The sequence below is a fragment of the Stegodyphus dumicola genome, chromosome X2 (genome assembly GCF_044657685.1).
Source record: "Stegodyphus dumicola isolate Sdum_Otavi_A_Nest chromosome X2, ASM4465768v1".
Classification (NCBI taxonomy): Eukaryota; Metazoa; Arthropoda; class Arachnida; order Araneae; family Eresidae; genus Stegodyphus; species Stegodyphus dumicola.
The window spans coordinates 47,076,114-47,095,768 of NC_140781.1; the positions used below are offsets into that span (position 1 = coordinate 47,076,114).

At 32.6% G+C, this 19,655-nt stretch overlaps 1 protein-coding gene across 4 annotated transcripts in view; it reads right to left on the reverse strand.

Annotated features, from left to right (window-relative positions):
- LOC118195859 (uncharacterized) overlaps window positions 1-19,655 on the reverse strand; it is a 198,175-nt gene that overhangs the window by 119,400 nt on the left and 59,120 nt on the right. For all 4 annotated transcript variants that reach the window (XM_085809724.1, XM_085809725.1, XM_085809727.1 and 1 more), the window contains exon 2: window positions 7,687-7,805. In XM_085809724.1, coding sequence (XP_085665850.1) covers window positions 7,687-7,781 — 95 coding nt within the window. In that variant the 5' untranslated portion in view covers window positions 7,782-7,805. The remainder of the gene's footprint in view (window positions 1-7,686; window positions 7,806-19,655) is intronic.

Here is a 19,655-nt window from a genome sequence, read left to right on the forward strand (position 1 = left end):
TCTGTCTGCTAACCCCTGAGTTTACATTATAGTTACTCTGGTGTCCATAATTGATGTTTATGTGCACATTTAAGGAAATCTAAGTCAGTATGGTGGAAAACGTGATATGCAAATGCAATACCGTTATATCATAAGAAAACAATGTAAAAGAAGAATATTAGAAGAAAGAGACAGTTTGAAAGAAAACAGAGCAAACTAATAGTTTCTACTTTTGTGAAAAAAATAAAAAGGTTATTTGGCAGTTTAATAAGGTGTGTAGTCGCTTCTGGTAGCCATGCATGCTGCAGAATGATTGGCCATATATGCTAGCATGGATGAGTTGTAGACTCAAACAGTTCCAAACATTAAGAAGAGCTCTTTTCAGCTCTGAAATGGGATTAGTGGGTGCGGTAGAGCTGCAATTTGTCTCCCAAACATATTCCACACATACTCAATAGGATTAAAATCAGTAGAGTGAGTTGGCAACTGCATACGCTGGATATTTCCACTTTCAAGGAAGTTTTTAACCAGGATAGATGGTTACAAGGCACATTATCATCAATGAATATAATCCAGGACTGTCAACACCTTGAAACAGGTGAACATAACACTAAGGACTTCGTCTCTGTACTTTTTAGCAGTAACAGACCCCATGTCAAAGCTGTGGAGGTCTGCACAACCATCCAGCATTATGCCTGCCCACACCATGACTCCTTTTGAAGAAAAATGTCTTTTTGTGATTTGCCTTGGGTAAAAACGCATTCTGTGTTCTCTCCATATTGTTACCTAACGAGAATCAGTGTTCAGAGTAAACCAGGACTTGTCACTAAATATTACATTGGCCCACCTTTGCAAACTCCAGTGCTGATGTCTCAAACTCTAGTTTGGATGAGCGCATTTATGTGCAGGTGTAAGAGGAATGCCAAAGAGTCTGACATACAGACTAGCATGATGGAGTCTCCCATAAACATTCTGTAATGAAACTCGTACTCATACGGCGGCTGTGAGCGCTGAACTGTGTTTGTGATGTATATTTAAAATAACTTTAACTTTAATGGCGCTCATGCTATGCGATTCCATTGTTGTGATGCATGTGTTACTGTGCTAGCTGAATGTCATGTGAACTGTTTAAAATTGTAATAATAAAAGTTTTGAATTCTTGAGATATACTCATTAGTTGAGTCTTCTTTTAAAGTACAGAAGTAATTAAATTCAACGAACTACACAAGAAGTTACATGGTGTCAGGAGCAAAATGGATTTCAGACCACCTGCTCCGCTAACATTCTCCGTCGGAAATGTTAAAGAAAAGTGGAAAAAATGGAAGCAAGAGCTAGAAAACTATTTACTTGCAACGGAAAAAGATGCCAAGCCAGATAAGACTAAAATAGCAATCCTTTTGAATTTACTCGGTACTGGACTCAAAATTTATAACACGTTTCGATTTGAACCACCTGAGAATAAAGAGAAATACGAAGAGGTCTTGAAGTCTTTTGAAGATTATTGTTCACCACGGCAGAATGTCGTATATGAACGTTACAAATTCTTTTCGTGTAGCCAGCAAGAAGGACAAACAATTGAGTGTTATGCCACTCAGTTAAAGACTTTAGCGTCAACTTGCGAGTTTGCTGAACAAGAAAATGGATTGATTCGCGACCGTATTGTAATAGGCATTCGGGATAGGAGTCTCACCGAACGTTTGCTTCGAGAATCTAACCTAGGATTAGAAACAGCTATAGAAATAGTCCGTGCAGCTGAAACAAGCAAAGAGCAACTCCGGAACATGAAGGATGATCCAGCGACTGTGAACAGCGTGAAGAAATATAGAAAACAGCAGCATCAATCAAAACAGTCAGTGCCACCGAAATTATCGTCTCAGCAGAAGCAATCAGCACTAGAATATGACTGCAAGAAGTGCGGAAGAAGGCACAAATATCGGGACTGTCCAGCTTTCGGAAAGACGTGTGCGAAATGCAAAGTAAAGAACCATTTTGTCGCGAGGTGTCCCAAGAACATTTGTGAAGTTGAAATACCAAATAATGAACTTATTATATATAATGAACATAGTGTATTTGTTGACTCAGTAATGATAAATCCACCAGTAAACGGGCACAGTGAATTTAAAATAAGTGTAAAATCAATCAAAGATCTAACAAATTATATTGATGAAGTAAATAAGGATATTCACAAGGTAAGTGAAACATGGGTGAAAAGTATTACAATGTATGTAAATAATGAGTATTTCAAGGTTGATTTTAAGTTAGATGCTGGTGCAGAAGTAAATATTTTGCCTTTGTATGTTTTAAATAATGTTAAACTTAAGCCTAAACTTAATGAAACTGATTTGTTCTTAACTGCATATGGTAATTTTAACTTAAAACCAGAAGGTACTCTTATAATGAATTGTTCAACTGAAAGGCTTAAGAATGTACCTTTACAATTTTATGTTCTTGATGTAAGATTTAAGCCTATATTAGGGTTAACAGCGTGTTATGCATTAAAGCTAATTGAAAGGATTGATTCTTTAAAGTGCAATATCATTAATAAAAATGATTTAATTGCTCAGTATAAAGATGTATTTACAGGCACAGGGCAATTTCCTGACGAACCATACCATATAACCCTTAAAGATGATGCAATACCAGTAATACACCACCCCCCCAAGACGTGTTCCTCAGGCTTTACAGCCTAAATTAAAAGATACTTTAGATAAACTTGAAAGAGAAGGGATAGTATTGAAAGTAAATAAACCAACTGATTGGGTTCAAAGTTTGGTTATAGTTGAAAAACCTAATGGGAGTCTGAGATTATGCTTGGATCCTAGAGATCTAAATAAAGTAATTAAAAGGGAGCACTATCAAATTCCTTCTCCAGATGATATAATTAGTAGGTTAGAAGGTAAAAAAGTATTTTCAGTTGTAGATTTAAAAGATGGATTTTGGCATGTACCACTAGATGAAGCTAGTTCTGAACTATGTACATTTAATACGCCTTATGGAAGATATAAATTTAATAAAATGCCATTTGGAATATCCTCCGCCCCAGAAATATTTCAGAAAAGAAACCAAAAATTATTTGGTGATATTGAGGGTGTGGAAGTTTATTTTGATGATATCATAATTGCAGGATCTGATGAGGTTACTCATGATATAATTATCTCTAAGGTTCTTGAAAGAGCTAGGTCTCTAAATATAAAATTTAATCCTGATAAATTACAATATAGGGTACCGGAAGTCAAATATGTAGGCCAAATTATTTCTGAGTCAGGTGTAAAAGCTGATCCTAGTCATATTAAAGCAATTATTGATATGCCAACACCAAAATCAAAAACTGAAGTAAGGAGGTTGTTAGGAATGTTAAATTTTCTGTCAAAATTTATACCTAATGTATCTAAAGTTAGTGCTCCTTTAAGAGAAATCATTCAAGAAAAGGTAGAATTTAATTGGGGAGAAACTCAGGAAGAGTCATTTAACAACATCAAACAACTGCTAACCAAAGCTCCAATTTTAAAAGTTTTCAGTGGTAATGAGGATATAATTATACAGTGTGATAGTTTGAAGGATGACCTAGGATCGTGTCTAATTCAAAAGGGTAAGCCTGTATCATTTGTGTCTTGCAGCGTGACTAACAGTGAAAAAAACTATGCACAGATCGAAAAAGAGCTATTGGCCATAGTATTTTCTTTTGAAAAGTACCACAACTTTGTTTATGGACGGAAAGTCACAGTACAAAGTGATCATAAACCGTTAATGGCAATTGTTAAGAAACCATTGCATAAAATTTCGTCTAGAATGCAAAGGATGATCCTAAATGTTACAAAAAAGTAGATAGTAGTGTAAAAACATACTTTCAAGTTAAAAATGATCTTTATATTAATGACGACTTGTTATTTATTAATGAAAAATTAGTTGTACCTTATGGTTTGAGAAAAGATATGTTGCAATTAATTCATGAAGCGCACTTTGGAATTGAGAAATGTAAAAGTAGAGCCCGTGAAATTTTTTACTGGCCAGGTATGACAAATGACATTGAGCAGCTTGTTTCCAAATGTGAAATATGTGAAAAATTCAGAAATAGAAATCAAAAAGAACCTCTAATGCAACATGAAATTCCAACTAAACCATTCGAAAAAATTGCCCTTGATATCTTGCAATTTGGTAATCAAAATTACTTAGTAGTTATCGATTATTACTCTAAATGGATCGAGGTTTCTAGCATAAAAGATAAGACAGCAAATGAAATTATGATAAAGTTAAAATGCATCTTTGCCAGGTATGGTATTGCAAATGAAGTCGTTTGCGACAATAATCCCTGTAATAGCTACTCATTTAAGAAATTTGCTGAAGATTGGGATTTCGAACTTAAATTTAGTAGCCCCAGATATCCTCAAAGTAACGGGTTGGCTGAAAAAGCTGTAGGAATAGAGAAAAATATCACGAGGAAAGTGCAAGATATAAGTGTAGGCTTAATGGAATATCGAAATACCCTAATTAGTGGAATAAATTTGTCTCCTGCACAACTGTTACTTAATAGAAGATTAAGGACAAAATTACCTATCAGTAATAAATTGTTAAATACTAAGATAAACAAACCTTATTCTAAATTTCGTGCACTTCAAGCTAGGCAAAAAATATTATTATGATAGAACCGCACAGAAACTGCTTGAGTTAAAACCTGGAGATAGTATAACGTTGTTCAACTTTAGAACTGGGCAATGGGATAAAGGTGAAATAATTTCAAAACATAAAGCTCCTAGATCCTATATTGTAAGAAATTCAAATGGGGAAATATTGCGAAGAAACAGATGCCATATAACATTTTCAAAATCACCTTATGAAGTTAATAATGATTATGATGATATAGTATTAGATAAAGAAGAAAATTCAAATGGAAGCCCTGAAATTGTTTCTGTGCCTGTTAATATAGGAAATCAACAGAATAATCTATCCAATAGTACAATAACAAGAAGTGGACGGTTGATTAGACAACCTTCAAGATATAGAGAAATGGATATATGATATATGGATATATGAAATATATCAAGATATATGGAATAAAATAGTGTAACGTATTGCATATATCATTTTTATGTAACTTTTTGTTATTGTATGTCATATTGTAAATATACTTGTATTGATATTATTTGGTATTTTTATTATTGTTTATAAACTGGAGGAAGAGATGTGATGTATATTTAAAATAACTTTAACTTTAATGGCGCTCATGCTATGCGATTCTGTTGTTGTGATGCACGTGTTACTGTGCTAGCTGAATGTCATGTGAACTGTTTAAAATTGTAATAATAAAAGTTTTGAATTCTTGAGATATACTCATTAGTTGCGTCTTCTTTTAAAGTACAGAAGTAATAAATTCAACGAACTACACAAGAAGTTACAGTGTTCTCTGGCACAATTGTCATTCTGACATCATGCACTTATTGCCAAATGGCTGTTATTCTTAATCAATCTTGTACTGGTCGTTGGGTAACATCTCCCGTACTAAGAAACCTCTGCCACGGTACTGAGATCATACAGAAGTACATTCAGAATTAGAGACACTTCATTTTGAGACTGTTCACATTCCAACATTCCAATACTTCTTCCTTTCAAAAACATTTTCATTTGGCGTCTTTGTGCCTTCTTTGGCCTTTTTAACCAGCTCCTCAGCACAATTGCACAAAACCTGTGTGATCTCCGTATGGCATGCAAAATGGTTTTATACTCTTTCTGACGTGTGCATGTGTTTTGACCAGGTTGACATCGAGTTAAATGTTTTGCATATGCACACTATTTTACTCACAAAGAATGATTTTCCACAAGTGATTTTGAACAATTTAATTAACATTTACTCCCGTTCTTCCACATTTTACGAATTATGCTTCACTTTTGGACACCAGTGTAATTTAGTTTGCCTAGCTCGGTTGACTGCATTAAAAAGTACTCAGGCTAAGAAATATATTTTAACATTTAAAAAGTGATGGTAAACCTGAAAGGACTTTAGTATAGATAGCTCATAGAAACAGAAAATAAGAAAGAAATGTTTTAGCATACTTTTAAGAATACTTACATATGTTAAGTGCCTAAACTGCACTGACGCGGTTTTAAGTACCACAACCACTTCAGCACAGTTCAAAGCTTTTTTGCAGAAAAGAATAATGACTTACATTTGCAAAAATGAAATGGCAATGTTGCTTATTAAAATAGCAGAGTTGTCATGCGCATAACTGTCATAATTTGAAGCATACTGAAAATTTGGCTACTTCTACTAAGGTGGTTGTGCTAATTCATAAGCACCCTTTTGCGTAAAATACAAAAATGCTCAGGTTGATGGACATTATGTGTTTCCATGCATAGAAAGAATAAAATACATGAATCTTTGATGTGAATTTCTCAATTTTAAATTAATATTGCAACTGAAGAAAACACTTCCACACAGAACCAGAGTACATTTCATATAGCTTCGTATAAACATACGAAATCTGTCTTAATCTGTCAAGTTTTAAATAAGCTTAGATTAGTGACTTCATGATGCAACAGCATAGGTATACACACATACAATTATAAAATGTTTTATAAATAGGGTGTCAGGTTAAATTTTACATTTACTTGAATCAGAACTATGTAGCTAAATAAATTTAGCAAATTAAATTCATTCATTCATAATTTTGGATGTTAAATTATCAATAAGATCTGTATAACTACATCAAAAACAAAAAGATAATTTGCTACTTTTCTTTCTGCATGTACATCATTTTCATTCCCGCTCTTCCATGTACATTCTTTTATCTGTACTCCTCCAAAATAAGCCCTGTTATCTCCACTACTCAAGTCTTATGAATGGGAGACATTGTCTCAACAACTATTAAAAGTGAAAGAGAAACTACTCAACAGTGATTCATGGATAAATAATCAATGTTATGATGCTGTACCAAAAATAAGACAAAAAAGCATTACCCACAATTTTCTACCTCAAAATCCTTTCCCTCTCTTCACACACACAAACACAAACACAGAACATTTGGAATAAATATAAGACATCTGGCTATTTTTATCAAAAACACTAATGTTCTAAGGGAAAGAAATATGATTAAATGGAACTATGCTAAATTGATCTTGCTTTGTTTTTGATAGATAAGACATTCAATATAAAAATTTCCTAAATTTGTTGACAAATTAGAATATCTATTTCATCAAGTGTCACAACTAAAAAATAATTTTATTTTAGAACCTAATACATCTGAAAAGAAATACTAAAAGAAAAAAAAATATGTTTAAGTCTGTTTCCTTGATAAGCTGTAAAAAGAGATAAAATACAGCGAGTATTTAAGCAAGCTTAATATTTCATGAGTAGTTAAATATACATGCTCCCACTTAAAGTTTTAAGAAATGACAATAGCATAATAACTTATGTGTTAAAGATAACTTTTTCCTAACACAGCAAAATCCCTTGAAACTTGTACCTCATTAACTGGCAATAACAATATAATGGCACGCTTGAGTCTAAATTTAAAGCTGAAATTTTGGTCTATTAGAGAAAAAAATAAGCAATGGGCTATAGACTTAAATCTGAAAAGCATTTCTGTTATTTTTCTGAGATTATTTAAAATGAAAGGATAGTAAATTAATAGTAATAATATAAATTAAAAGGGATTCTAATGAATTTTTAAGTGAATGTACATGCTTGATTGGTGGAAGAATTTAAACAGTTACCTCAAGTTTTTAGATAAATCTCCAAAAAATCTCTTTGTGGCTGAAGTTTCAATAAGCCTTGTCTCTTTCTTGCCATAGCACTTGACTCTTTTCATTTTTGCAGCAAAAAAAACACTTCCCTGCAAAAAAGAGGATTGCTTCAATAAAACATAATATAGACTAAGCAGATTTACCTTTTAGTATATGAACAAGTATTGATTACAAATCTGTATATAATTTACACACAACAACATCAGCCTTCATAAACCATTCAACTTTAAATTATTATGCCATTGTTACTTTTAGACCTGCAGAAGTGACACATGAAAAGTGTGATAATAAGATTTTCAACCCAATTAATGTGTTAGTATTCAAATACTGCATGCTACTGTTAGAATTGTTTAGAAATTATCTACGAAAAATAAATGCTAAGCGACTAGCACTACAGTGAAACCTTCAATTAGGCAGGTTTGAATACAAGGTTTCACTAATACTTGGATCTTTTTCAATATAATACAGTAAAAGTCCGAGATCCGGACTTCGGCCATTCTAGATTTGGGATTTTTCCAGAAATTAGATCATCAGTTTAACGCTTTAAAAGATGGCATGTAGAAATTATAAAATTAAAAACATGAAATTGTGATTTATGAAATAATTAAGCATTTACGATCTAAAGCAGGGTTTCTTAAACTTTTTCCAGTCATAGCCCTTTTTTTATAACTGAGATTTTTTTCACAACCCCATATTTACAAAAATTTTGTTTAGCATTGCGCGAATCCGATACACGCATGAATGAAACTGTTAACTTTTTCACTTGTAGTTTAGGTCATTAACTTTAATTTCTAATTTTTAGACATAGAACAATGTGAAAATTTTAAATAAGTAACAGACAAAATGACAGTGTCACGTGCAAAGCAAGTAAAATGAGTGTTTATATTATAAAAAGAATGCGTCAAAACATTTTTGATTTTTCTTTGTCTATATTGTCTTATCTTTATCTATTTTCAGATACATTATGTAAAAACATTTCGTAATTGCAAAATTATTATAATAAGTTAGAGAAATATCAAAACTGCTAAAATTTTAGGCGAGCTCCTGCTGCAGGTCCCACAACCCCCACGTCATCGTGACCCACAGTTTAAGATGCTCTGATCTAAAGGGCAACAAAATTAACCAAAAAAAAAAAAAAAAAAAAAAAAGCTTAATATTTATTTGTTTACTTTATTAAACATTTCTTTCAATATAAGTTGTTTAAGTTGATTTTCTTTTGTGCTAATATTTTCTCTTTAATTCTGTGGACAGAAATAATTTCTTATTCAGTTACAAAGTTTCAAGTTCTGTAATTGCCGTGTCAAGAATTACGACTATTTTGTCAATTGAAAGTTTTTCGTTTTCAATAACCTTCCTGTCACTTTCTTCACTATTAGTAGTGGTATTTTCTGTATCTAGAACCATACTACAGATTTTGCCATCTGTTAATTGATTGATAATTGGGGCAATGCCATTGCAAAACCTTTGGTTTGCGATATCTGAAAACCTTCAGATTCACAGCTATGATATTCATCAACCTCACCATGAAATATGCTAGCTGGCCATAAATTATGTGAAGCATTTTTTAAAGTATCTGGAGACACATCCTCCTACAAAGCAGATTTTACGTTAAAATATTTCAAAAATTCTTGAATAGTCTTGCCATTATACAAGAAATTTAACACGGATTTTAAAAATTCTACTTTATATTTCCATTTTAGCATGCGCACTATTCCGATTACCATTGGCTGAATGACTGATGTATAATTTGGAGGTAAGAATAATAACGATACATTATCTTTCACTAAAACTTTAAGTGAAGTATGAGCTGAACAGTTCTTTACAATCAGGATAGAAATTTACCGCCTGAGGCAGTCTCTACGGGTCCTAAATTCTGGCTACCAAGTGCCTTCCTAAGTTCTAAATTTTTTCGGCCCCTAAATTTTGGATCCCAGTGCTTTCCCTAAATTCTAAGTATATTTTCATCCTTTAATTTTGTTGCTCGCTGCTTCTCTAAATTCCAAAAATCTTATCTTTCCTAAATTCTGCCACCCAGTGTGGCCATACCAAGCTCTGGCACCAAGTCTGGATTTACATGAAAATTCAAATCAGTTATTCTGAATTTAAATAGCACTAAAAGTAATCTTTTGGTCGATGAGTATCATTAACAAAATCTATTTTTAGCATATGGAAAGAAACTTTTGTTAAATTTTTCCTCGCCAGTTTTTCTTACTGCATTTAACTTAAGATCTGTAATCATTGGCAAGCGTAAGAATATCAACATAAAATGTTACCATACTCTTTGCACTAATATAAAAAAAAAAGTGTTTGGCATCACTTCATGAGTCATTACTCAAGTTGCTATGTGTTGATAAATATGCGGTCATGAAAACAAAATATAAATAACGATTCGCCAGGTTGGCATCAGAGATATAAAATATTAGTAGGTGTAAAATCAATGATGTTTCTATCCAGAATGCTTCGGTTTGAGATGTATGCTAAGCAGAGATAAATTATTGTTCACACAAATTTATGCTAAATTGTTTCTTCAAAAATGAGATTAGAATCTTCAATAATGAGGCTTTTTAGTGCCGAAGAGAAATTAAGAATAGGACTCTCCAAAAGTTTTATCTATGAAGGGGAAAACAAATGCTCATCCATAAAGCATTTAAAAAAGAAGTTGTTGCCGGTTTTAAGGTCCGGATTTTAAATCATTCCAGATATTGGACGTCTGGGTCTTGGACTTTGTACCATACTGAAAAATGTTTTGATAATTTACAGCATTCTGAAAAAAATTAAAATTAATGTAATTTACAAATACCATAAAACTTTAAAAATTATATATACCTTTAATGCAAAGAAAAAATACATGCAGATGTTAGATTATAGTTTATTACAAAAAAATAAACACACACAAATACAAGGTAATTTAGATTTGGGTAAAGCTAATACTGATAAGCACTACTGTTGGATTATTAAAAACAACTTCCAAATAATTAAAAAAATTAAAAATTAAAGAAGTTAAAAATCTTACAGTTTACAATATCTACTGCTATGACTGAAAATCTCTATACGTCTCTTCACTCAAAGAAATCTATGAAAGTCTTGAACTTCCAAGTTTTTTCCCCTGAAACGCTTACTGTTCTAGTTTTACAAAAATGGAAAGATTATCTTTGTTTCTCACTTTTTAACAACTTTATCAAGCATGCATATATAATTTACCTACAAACAAATGGTATTTCAATGCAAAGTTATTTGGTTTAGTAACCCCAATTTATTTTCTAAAGAATTTACGTTTTTTAAAAACCTTTCTGAAAATGATTACAATAAATTTGCAAATACATTCAGATATATTAATAATATTACATTCAACAATAATAATGTTATTGGAATAAACAACATCTACCCCAAATGTTTAAAACTTAATAAGACCAATAAAAATCAATTTATTGTAATTATCTGGATGTTAGCATTTACGTTGTAGGATTGAAAAGTTCCTGGACTGAGGCTATAATATTCCCCCCCCCAGTAGTGCAACTATGAGAATGTTTTTGTGTTACTATGTTCTCCCCTTTTCTAAAAGTGATTTGTCCCAAAATCACGCGGTTGAAAGCCCGCGGCGACAGCGTTTTTTTCAGGCGTTCATTTAGTAACTAGTGATAGTAAGAAATGGCATTGTTGAGCAGACAATCAATACCAAATTTAGTGTTTGCTTGGGAAAGAGTGCTACGGAGACTTTCGAAATGTTGAAGCATGTGTATGAAAGTGAATCGTTATCAAGAATGCAAACTTTTGAGTGTCATCGTCGTTTCAGAGAAGGCAGGGAAAGTGCTGAAGACGACCAACGCTGTGGCCGTCCAGTGACTTTGCACGCTGATGAAAAAATGAAAAAGGCGTCTGCGACGGTACATACGAACAGGCAGCAAACAATTTGCCAAATCAGAATCAGTTTATGCAGTAATTTGCAGAATCAGTTGGGATATCAGAGACCACATGTCAACGGATACTAACTAAGCATCTTAACATCCATAGAGTGTGTCAACACATGTTCTCTGCATGTGAAACGTAGACCAAAAGGGAATTCGAATGTAAATGGCAGGACACTTAATCTTGGCTGTTGACAAAGATCCTTCCCTACTTGTCAGAATTGTTACTGGAGACAAGAAATGGTGTTTTTTGTATGACCCACAAACCAAGAGAGGATCAGCAACGTGGAAATCTCCACAGAAGCAGAAATTCCACAAAGATCGCTCTAAAGGAAAGGTCATGCTAGAGGTATTCTTTGATATCCATGCCATTGTGCATCCGGAATTAATCTCTGAAAGACACACTGTGAACAAAGAACTCTATGTCAAAATCCTGCATTGTTTGTGCGAGTCGATCCGAAAGAAGAGACCAAAAATGTGGGCTGAGCATTCATGGGTGCTGTTGCATGACAACTCTCCTGCTCACCGATTCCTACTCATTAATGACTTTCTTGCGAAAGCGAAAACTACTTTTTTGTCTCATCCTCATTACTCACCTGATTTGGCACCCTGCAATTTCTTCCTATTTCCTAAACTGACAAGACGCTTACAAGGTCGTCAATTTCAATCATCAGATGAAGTTAAATGTGATCACAGGCTGAATTAACCCCTTAACTGCCGCGGGCGTATATATACCCCTTGCTCAGCCGATGCGTTAACTGCCCCCCAGATGCGCAGCCGATGCGTTAACTTTGCGAATAATTTTAGGTGTAGCAGCGCAAAGCAAATGATAGCAGTTTGGAAGGACGTATATATACGCCTGGGGCAGTTAACGCATCGGCTGAGCAAGGCGTATATATACGCCCGCGGCAGTTAAGGGTTAAAGGACATGGCCAAAAATGGATTCCAGACATGTTTCGGTGAACTTACAGGTGCTGGCAAAAGTGTGTTGTTGCACAAGGGTCTTATTTCGACGGAGGATGTGTTTCTGCAGTTTAATTCATAATATTTTTTACATTATAGCCTCAATCTGGGAACTTTTGAATCCTACCTCGTATAATCTTAAAGAAGAGAATTCAATTTTTCAGCAATTAAACTTATAAATTGCAATACCAACATATCTAAAAAAAAAATTATTTAAAATTTATTTTTAATTTATTTGCTGCAAATATGACATTCCTAGCTGTAGATGAAGCAATATTTTCTGCTGAAACAAATTCTAACGATTGGTTTATTGACAATGTGGCCTCAAAACATGTCGTCAATACATTCACTACTTTATAGACGTTAGATAAATTTCAGCTTCCCCACGGTATCACTGTGACAAATGGAAAGTCATTACGAGTAATTGGAAAAGGCCCTATCATGATAATTACCACTGCAAATGGGATGAATGAAATCAAAAATCTTGAAAATGTCTGGTATGTTCTGTAAACAAGTAAAAATCTTTTTTCCATGTTAGTAACTCAAGATAGAAAACCAGAATAATGTGATTGAATAAACATTTAAGGACTGCTATTTAAAATAAGATGGCGCAACAGTTCTGTATGATACACAAAATGCTGGTGGGGGTCTCTTCAAAGCCATGTAAAGACCTTAGTTCATGAAGTCCACATTAACATATATGTGACCAAGAACAACGTATCATCTCTTCCAACTTTATCATGAACGATGGGGTCACCAAGATAAAAGGCCATTGTTGAGAAAGAATTGAATATTAAGTCTGATATGAAATTATGTGAAGCATGTGTACACAGATAAGCCCAATATTTAAAGTTTGGAAACAGAAAAGATGTTACAAAAGCTAGAGAATTGTTTTCAACATTTAAAGGCCATTTGATGAATAATTTAAGAAATATCGATACTTCGCAATCTCAAAGAATGTCTACAGAAAATTTCGATACTGTTTTTCTAAAAGCACAAATCAGAAGTAAATGACATGCTCGAAAATTTCATTGCTGATGCTAAGAACTTAGGGTATAACGGCATAAAATGTAAATAATTAGTTTGAAAGTAACTCACAAATATTTTAATAATAATAAATCTTTACTTCGCATATTATTGTATTATCGTTTTTGGCAACAGCTTTTATCTTTGGAATCCAATTTGTTTTTAAAAATGAAGATGAGTTTTCAACTACTTCTGGGTTGGAGAATAAAATTATATTTGGTGTTGATATGGTAATCTTTACTTTTTTGTAGTTCAGTCAAACATCCTTAGACTAGTAAGATTTTATCTGAATCTTATTATGTTGTATCAACTGAGGATTCATAACAGGTGTACTTGTAATTGGTCACCCGGCATTTGACTTGTTTATTTAACATGACTACTGAAAATGTAACAGAAGCAACTATGTGAATGGATGCTGAAGTGAATAAAAGTAAGCATTAAAATCCCACCATTTTGGCATGAAAGACCCAACATTTGGTTTTTCCAAGTGGAAGCCCAATTTCAAATAAATAAAATCACAGCTGAGGACACTAGATTTAATTATTTGATATCCCAGCTTGAATCAAAGTATGTTGAAAATATATGGGACATTATTAAAGACACTAAGCCTAACAAATATTCTATGGCAAAAGATAGACTTATAAATGTGTTCACAGAAAGCGAAAATAAGCAAATTCAATGTCTGATTACAGGATCAAACTTCGGAGATTATAAATCAAGTCAAATAATTTTGCAGCAAATAAAGTCTAGCCACATATAATTTTCCAGAAAAAGTGCTAAAATTTTTATGGTTGGATAAAAGGCCCGATTTTATGAAGAATATTCTTCTTTTCAGAGGAGAATATTCAGAGAAATTGGCCACAATGGCTGGCAACATTCATGAGATGAAATCTGGAAAAGAAATTTATGATGTTTCGATTAGTTCATTGTTAGTGATGTTTCATTTGCAAGAATGCCTTAGAACAAAAAAATTGATTCAATGAAAATAAATGTTCATTCTACACCAAGATTTAGATATTATAACTCAGGGTTCGTACACATTTCCTTACATGAAAATTAAGAACTTTTAAGGACTTTTAAGGACCATCAAAGAAAAAATTAAGGACCTATCAGCAAACAAAAAAACAAATAGAATAAAGCAATTATCCATACAACCGACTTCATGCTTGTAATTTCACTTTAAGAAACTAACAGAAGTGTGTATTATGCACTATTATTAAATTCACTTTAATACTTACCATAAAACAATTTTGAAAATTAAACTAACTCCCTACAAGTTATGAAATAGATAACATTAAATTAGGAACATAATTTCTTTAAAAATATGTATAAGTGTATTTTACACTAATAACAGTCACTATTTTAGAGATTTACATGATTATTATTTAACTTATTTGATATTTATTTAAACACAGTCAACTACTATTATAATCACAATGTAAGAATATTTTGCAGATTAAAATAACTGATTTGTAAACATACAATTTATTTCCTTGGTTTTTTGAAAGATACTAGAATAATAAACTGTACAATAAAAGATATTAATGAAGCTTAAAGATATTAATGAAGCATTTGTGCTTTTTTTTAAATCTGAAATCTTTTCAGCTATTTTAACATCTAATTTATTTATGTCTATTTCCTTTTCTTTAACTATTCTTCTAAGTTCATTTGCTTTGATAAACAAATCAATGTTCATGCTGGTCTCAGCCTCATCTGCTAAAGCATCTACTTCTTCATTAATATCTTTAATATCCGTTTGAAGAAATTTTTTCTTCTGCTTCATATAATCAATTTCTTCCTCAATGATATTTCTTTTCCTCTTTGAATTTTCAGATTTAGTTAAAGATTTTTGTTCTTCTAAATACTGCATATATTTAGACCTTGCAGAAGCTGCTGCTGATCTCATTTCTTTATTAACTTTGACATTAAGAACACCTCCAGAAAATTTTATGTAATCAAATACTGTGCGTTGAAAAATGTATGTATGATGAGTCACTTAAATTTTCCATTTCAATTGCTTTATTTACAGAGAAGCCCCTTTCCACAGAGGCCTGTGGAAAGATTTTGAGGATCAAAAGTAAAAAATTCACGTAAATTTGTCTTAACTACTTTGTCTAGAAACTCTCCAAACTGCAGCAGAATTTCATCCCAATCATCTTGTAAAACACGTTTATTCTGCATTAATACCGTTAGAACTACCGTAATTTCCGGGAAAAACGTTGCGGCGTTTACGTGTTTAAAACTTAAATTTTCAGCGGGTGCGGCGTTTAGGTGCACTGAAAATAAAATATTTCCTATGATGGTCATTGTACATAGTTTGGATGGCCTTGTCATTGTGCATAGACTGGTGCTGTTCCCACACAAAAGACTTGTCAGTTGCTTTTTGCGAACGTTATTTTTTGTTTACATTCTTTCCCTTGAACGGACCTACATGCCTTATTCACCCTAAACGAGATCTCAGAACAATAACATTCTTCTCCTTTCAAATCAACATTCTCATCAGTTTGAATAGTCTGTGATTCGATGAATCTTCCAGTACCCATCCTCTCCCCACCCCTGCCTTTTCTGCAATTTTTTTCAAAGGCGGACACGACTCCACCTGCCTCGCAATAACGAACTCTGACGTATTTCCCCTTCAGCATGAATGGATTTTTCTTGGCATTCTGCCAAATACAGATCCCACCAGTTTGGGTACAAGTACTTGCTGAATAGTTTTTAAGTAAGAAGGGAGCGGAAAATTTTTGAAAATGTCTCTAAACGGCACAGAAGCTATACATTTCTTACCTTTAATTTATTTTTGAGTTATGGTTTCATTTCATGCATTTTTCTTAACTGGTATGTCATATCAGGACTTAGGTTGAGTTTTTGCATCTATACGGCCCACGACGATGTCACGCACAATTTAATCTATTGCGGCATTTACGCTGATGAGCCGTTTCTGTGTAATTTTAATTTTTTTCCCGCCATTTTTCTCGAGTGTGCCGTTTACGCTGATGCAGCCTTTCTTCCGGAAATTACGGTATTTTCATTTTGTTCTGGACTTTAAACCATCAATCGTGGGTTTATACAAGATGCATTTCGAATAAGAGAATAATTTATTGGACATTTAGACATTAAGTGTTGTACTATTGTTAAGACACATTGTTGACCTTCTTGTTTCAATGCAAAACTTTCAGCTTGTGAAATGACCTTCTTGCGGCATTTATCATTCATTAACTGCTCAGCAATGAATCCCAAATGAACTTTACTTTTATCATTATAACAGTTTGGATCATTAAAATTAAATTTATAAAGATTTTCTGCTTTAGTTACTTTTGAATTAAAGTGCTGAAGGTAATCATTTACAAGTTTTAAGATATCTTCAGCAAAAAAGGGAATAAGTGGTTTATCACTTTGATAATATTCAAGGAAAGGCAATAATATTTTCGACAGAGAGAGAAAAAAAATTTAATTTTGTAAGAAATGTTTCATCTTTAGTTGCCTCCAAAATATTTGAGAAGGATTTCGATGAATTTTTTTTTTTTTTTTTAAACTTCCCCATTTTAACTTCTTTAATGTACAGTAGCAAGTCATCCCATATTTCAATGGCTCTTTCAACTGCTGGGACATTTTGCAACCATCGGTAAAAGCAGAACTTCACAGGTAGCTTTTTTAAGCCAGATATACTTAAAAAATCTTCACGTCTTGCAGGAGAATCTTTAAAAATCCAATATAAGGAGGATAAGAATGATGGAATGTCCCAGCCAGTGGATGACATCCTATGCTTGAAAGCATTGTTAAGAATGAGTAAACCACATGTCCCTAATGTCAAGCATTGAATGTTATATTCCTTTGTCAAGTCCTGTTGCAATAAATCATAAAATTTCCAGTTTACTGCAGGCCCATCCATCGATATTTGTAAGAGTTTTGAAAAGTCTAGTTTTTCAACACCTTCATAAAATTTGGATAAAATAATTTCACTTGTTGCATGCCCTATAAATGCAAAAGTAAGGTACTGAGTTCTGACCTTATTTTCGTGATGCCAGTACCTCACATAAATATCTAGTTGCTTTTTTTAATTTGTCAGATTAAGAGTCTCATCAAATAGTAATGCAAAAAACTCAGTATTTTTACAATGCTTTAGTAACAAAGTTTTAAAATAAGGGCCAAGACCAAAATAACAGATATCAGCACATTTCTTTTCACCACATGAAAACTATTTTGCAATGGAACTATACGGGAACATTTTAGTGAATAACGGCCCAATATCATCGCACGATTTAAAAGAATAGTGGCTTTCGATGCACTTAAAAGACCACAATATTTCTGCATCTCTAACTTCAGATTTGAAAAGAAAAGAATTGATTTTATTACTTTCTACACTTAATGATGTTGAATTAGCAGCTACATCTTTTCCTGAAGTAGATGGTTCTTCTAATTTGACAAAATTCATGATACTGTTAGAAGAAAGTCTGCAGTTCAGAAGGGAAAGATGTTTTGCAGCTAAAAGGGGCATTACATGCAAGGCATTAGTAAAATTAAGTATCGCATATATATGTATATAATGTGTATGTATATATATATATATATATATATATATATATATATAAGAAGAAATCTATATATATAATAAGAAATCCGAGATCCGGACATCCAATATCTGGAATGATCTAAAATCCGGATCTTAAAGCCACCATCAACCAATTTTTTAGGGCTTTTTTGGAGGGAAGGGGTATGCTTTACGCATGCGCATTAGATTTTTTCCCTCATCATAAAAAACATGTCGGAAATCCCGATTCTTAATCTCAGTTTGGCGCTAAATAAAATATCTCATTATTGAAGAAATAATTATTTTAGCATAAATTTGTGTGATTAGTAACTTGACTCCATAGCTGCGTATCTGCTTGGCATAATCTCACACCGAAACATTTGTTAATTTTACACCAACTAATATTTTATATCCTTGATGCCGAAATCGCGAATCATTATTTATTGTATTTTGCTTTCATCACCGGATGTTTATCAATGGATGACAACTTGAGTGATAACTCATGCAGCGACGCCAAATAACAGATTTAAGTTATTATACGATTACAGATTTAAGTTTAATGCGCTAAAATTTTGACAAGGGGAGATTTAACAGAAATTTCTTTCCTTATGCTAAAAATAGATTTTGTTAATGATACTCATAGGACAAACGATTATATTTAGCGCTATTTGAATTAAGAATAACTGATTTGTTAGACTAAAAGAGAAACACGCTAATGTGACAATCAAATTCGTAAAAACAACCTTGTATTTAGTAACAACTTGTATCTATATACTTACGCTAAATACAAGGTTGTTTTTACGATTTTAACTGATTTGTTATTCACATAAAGCCAGAACCTGCACTAGAGCTCGCATGGCCGCACCAGGCAGCAGAATTTAGGAAAGTTAAACAGAAGTTTTTCATTGCGATGGCAATGCCCAATCATCAATCAATTAACGGAGGGCAAAATCTGTAGTATGGTTCTAAATCCAGAAAATACAGCTACCGATAGTGAAGAAAGTAACAGAGAGGTTACTGAATGAGAAAAATTTTGATTGACAAGTTATTCGGAATCCTCGACACAGCAATTACAGGACTTGAAATATGGAACTTAGTAACTCAACAAGAAATTATATGTCTATAGTATTAGTCTAAAGTATCAGCAGAGAAAACAAATCAAACAACTCACATTGAAAGAAATGGTTAATAAAGTAAACATATAAATATTAAGCGCTTTTCTTTTGTAAATTTTGATACCCTTTAAATCATAAATGCTTCATTATTTCATAAATCAAGATTTCATATTTTCAATTTTATAATTTCTACGTGCCATCTTAGTAGATTTAAAATGATCTAATATCCGGAAAAATTTCAAATCTGGGATCGCCGAAGTCCCGACCTCGGACTTTGTACTGTATAAATAAATAAATAAATAAATATATATATATATATATATATATATATATATATATAATACAGAATGTATATTTTCAGTTAAACTTCTATCCGATAACTTTAGTAATTCATGAAAGTTA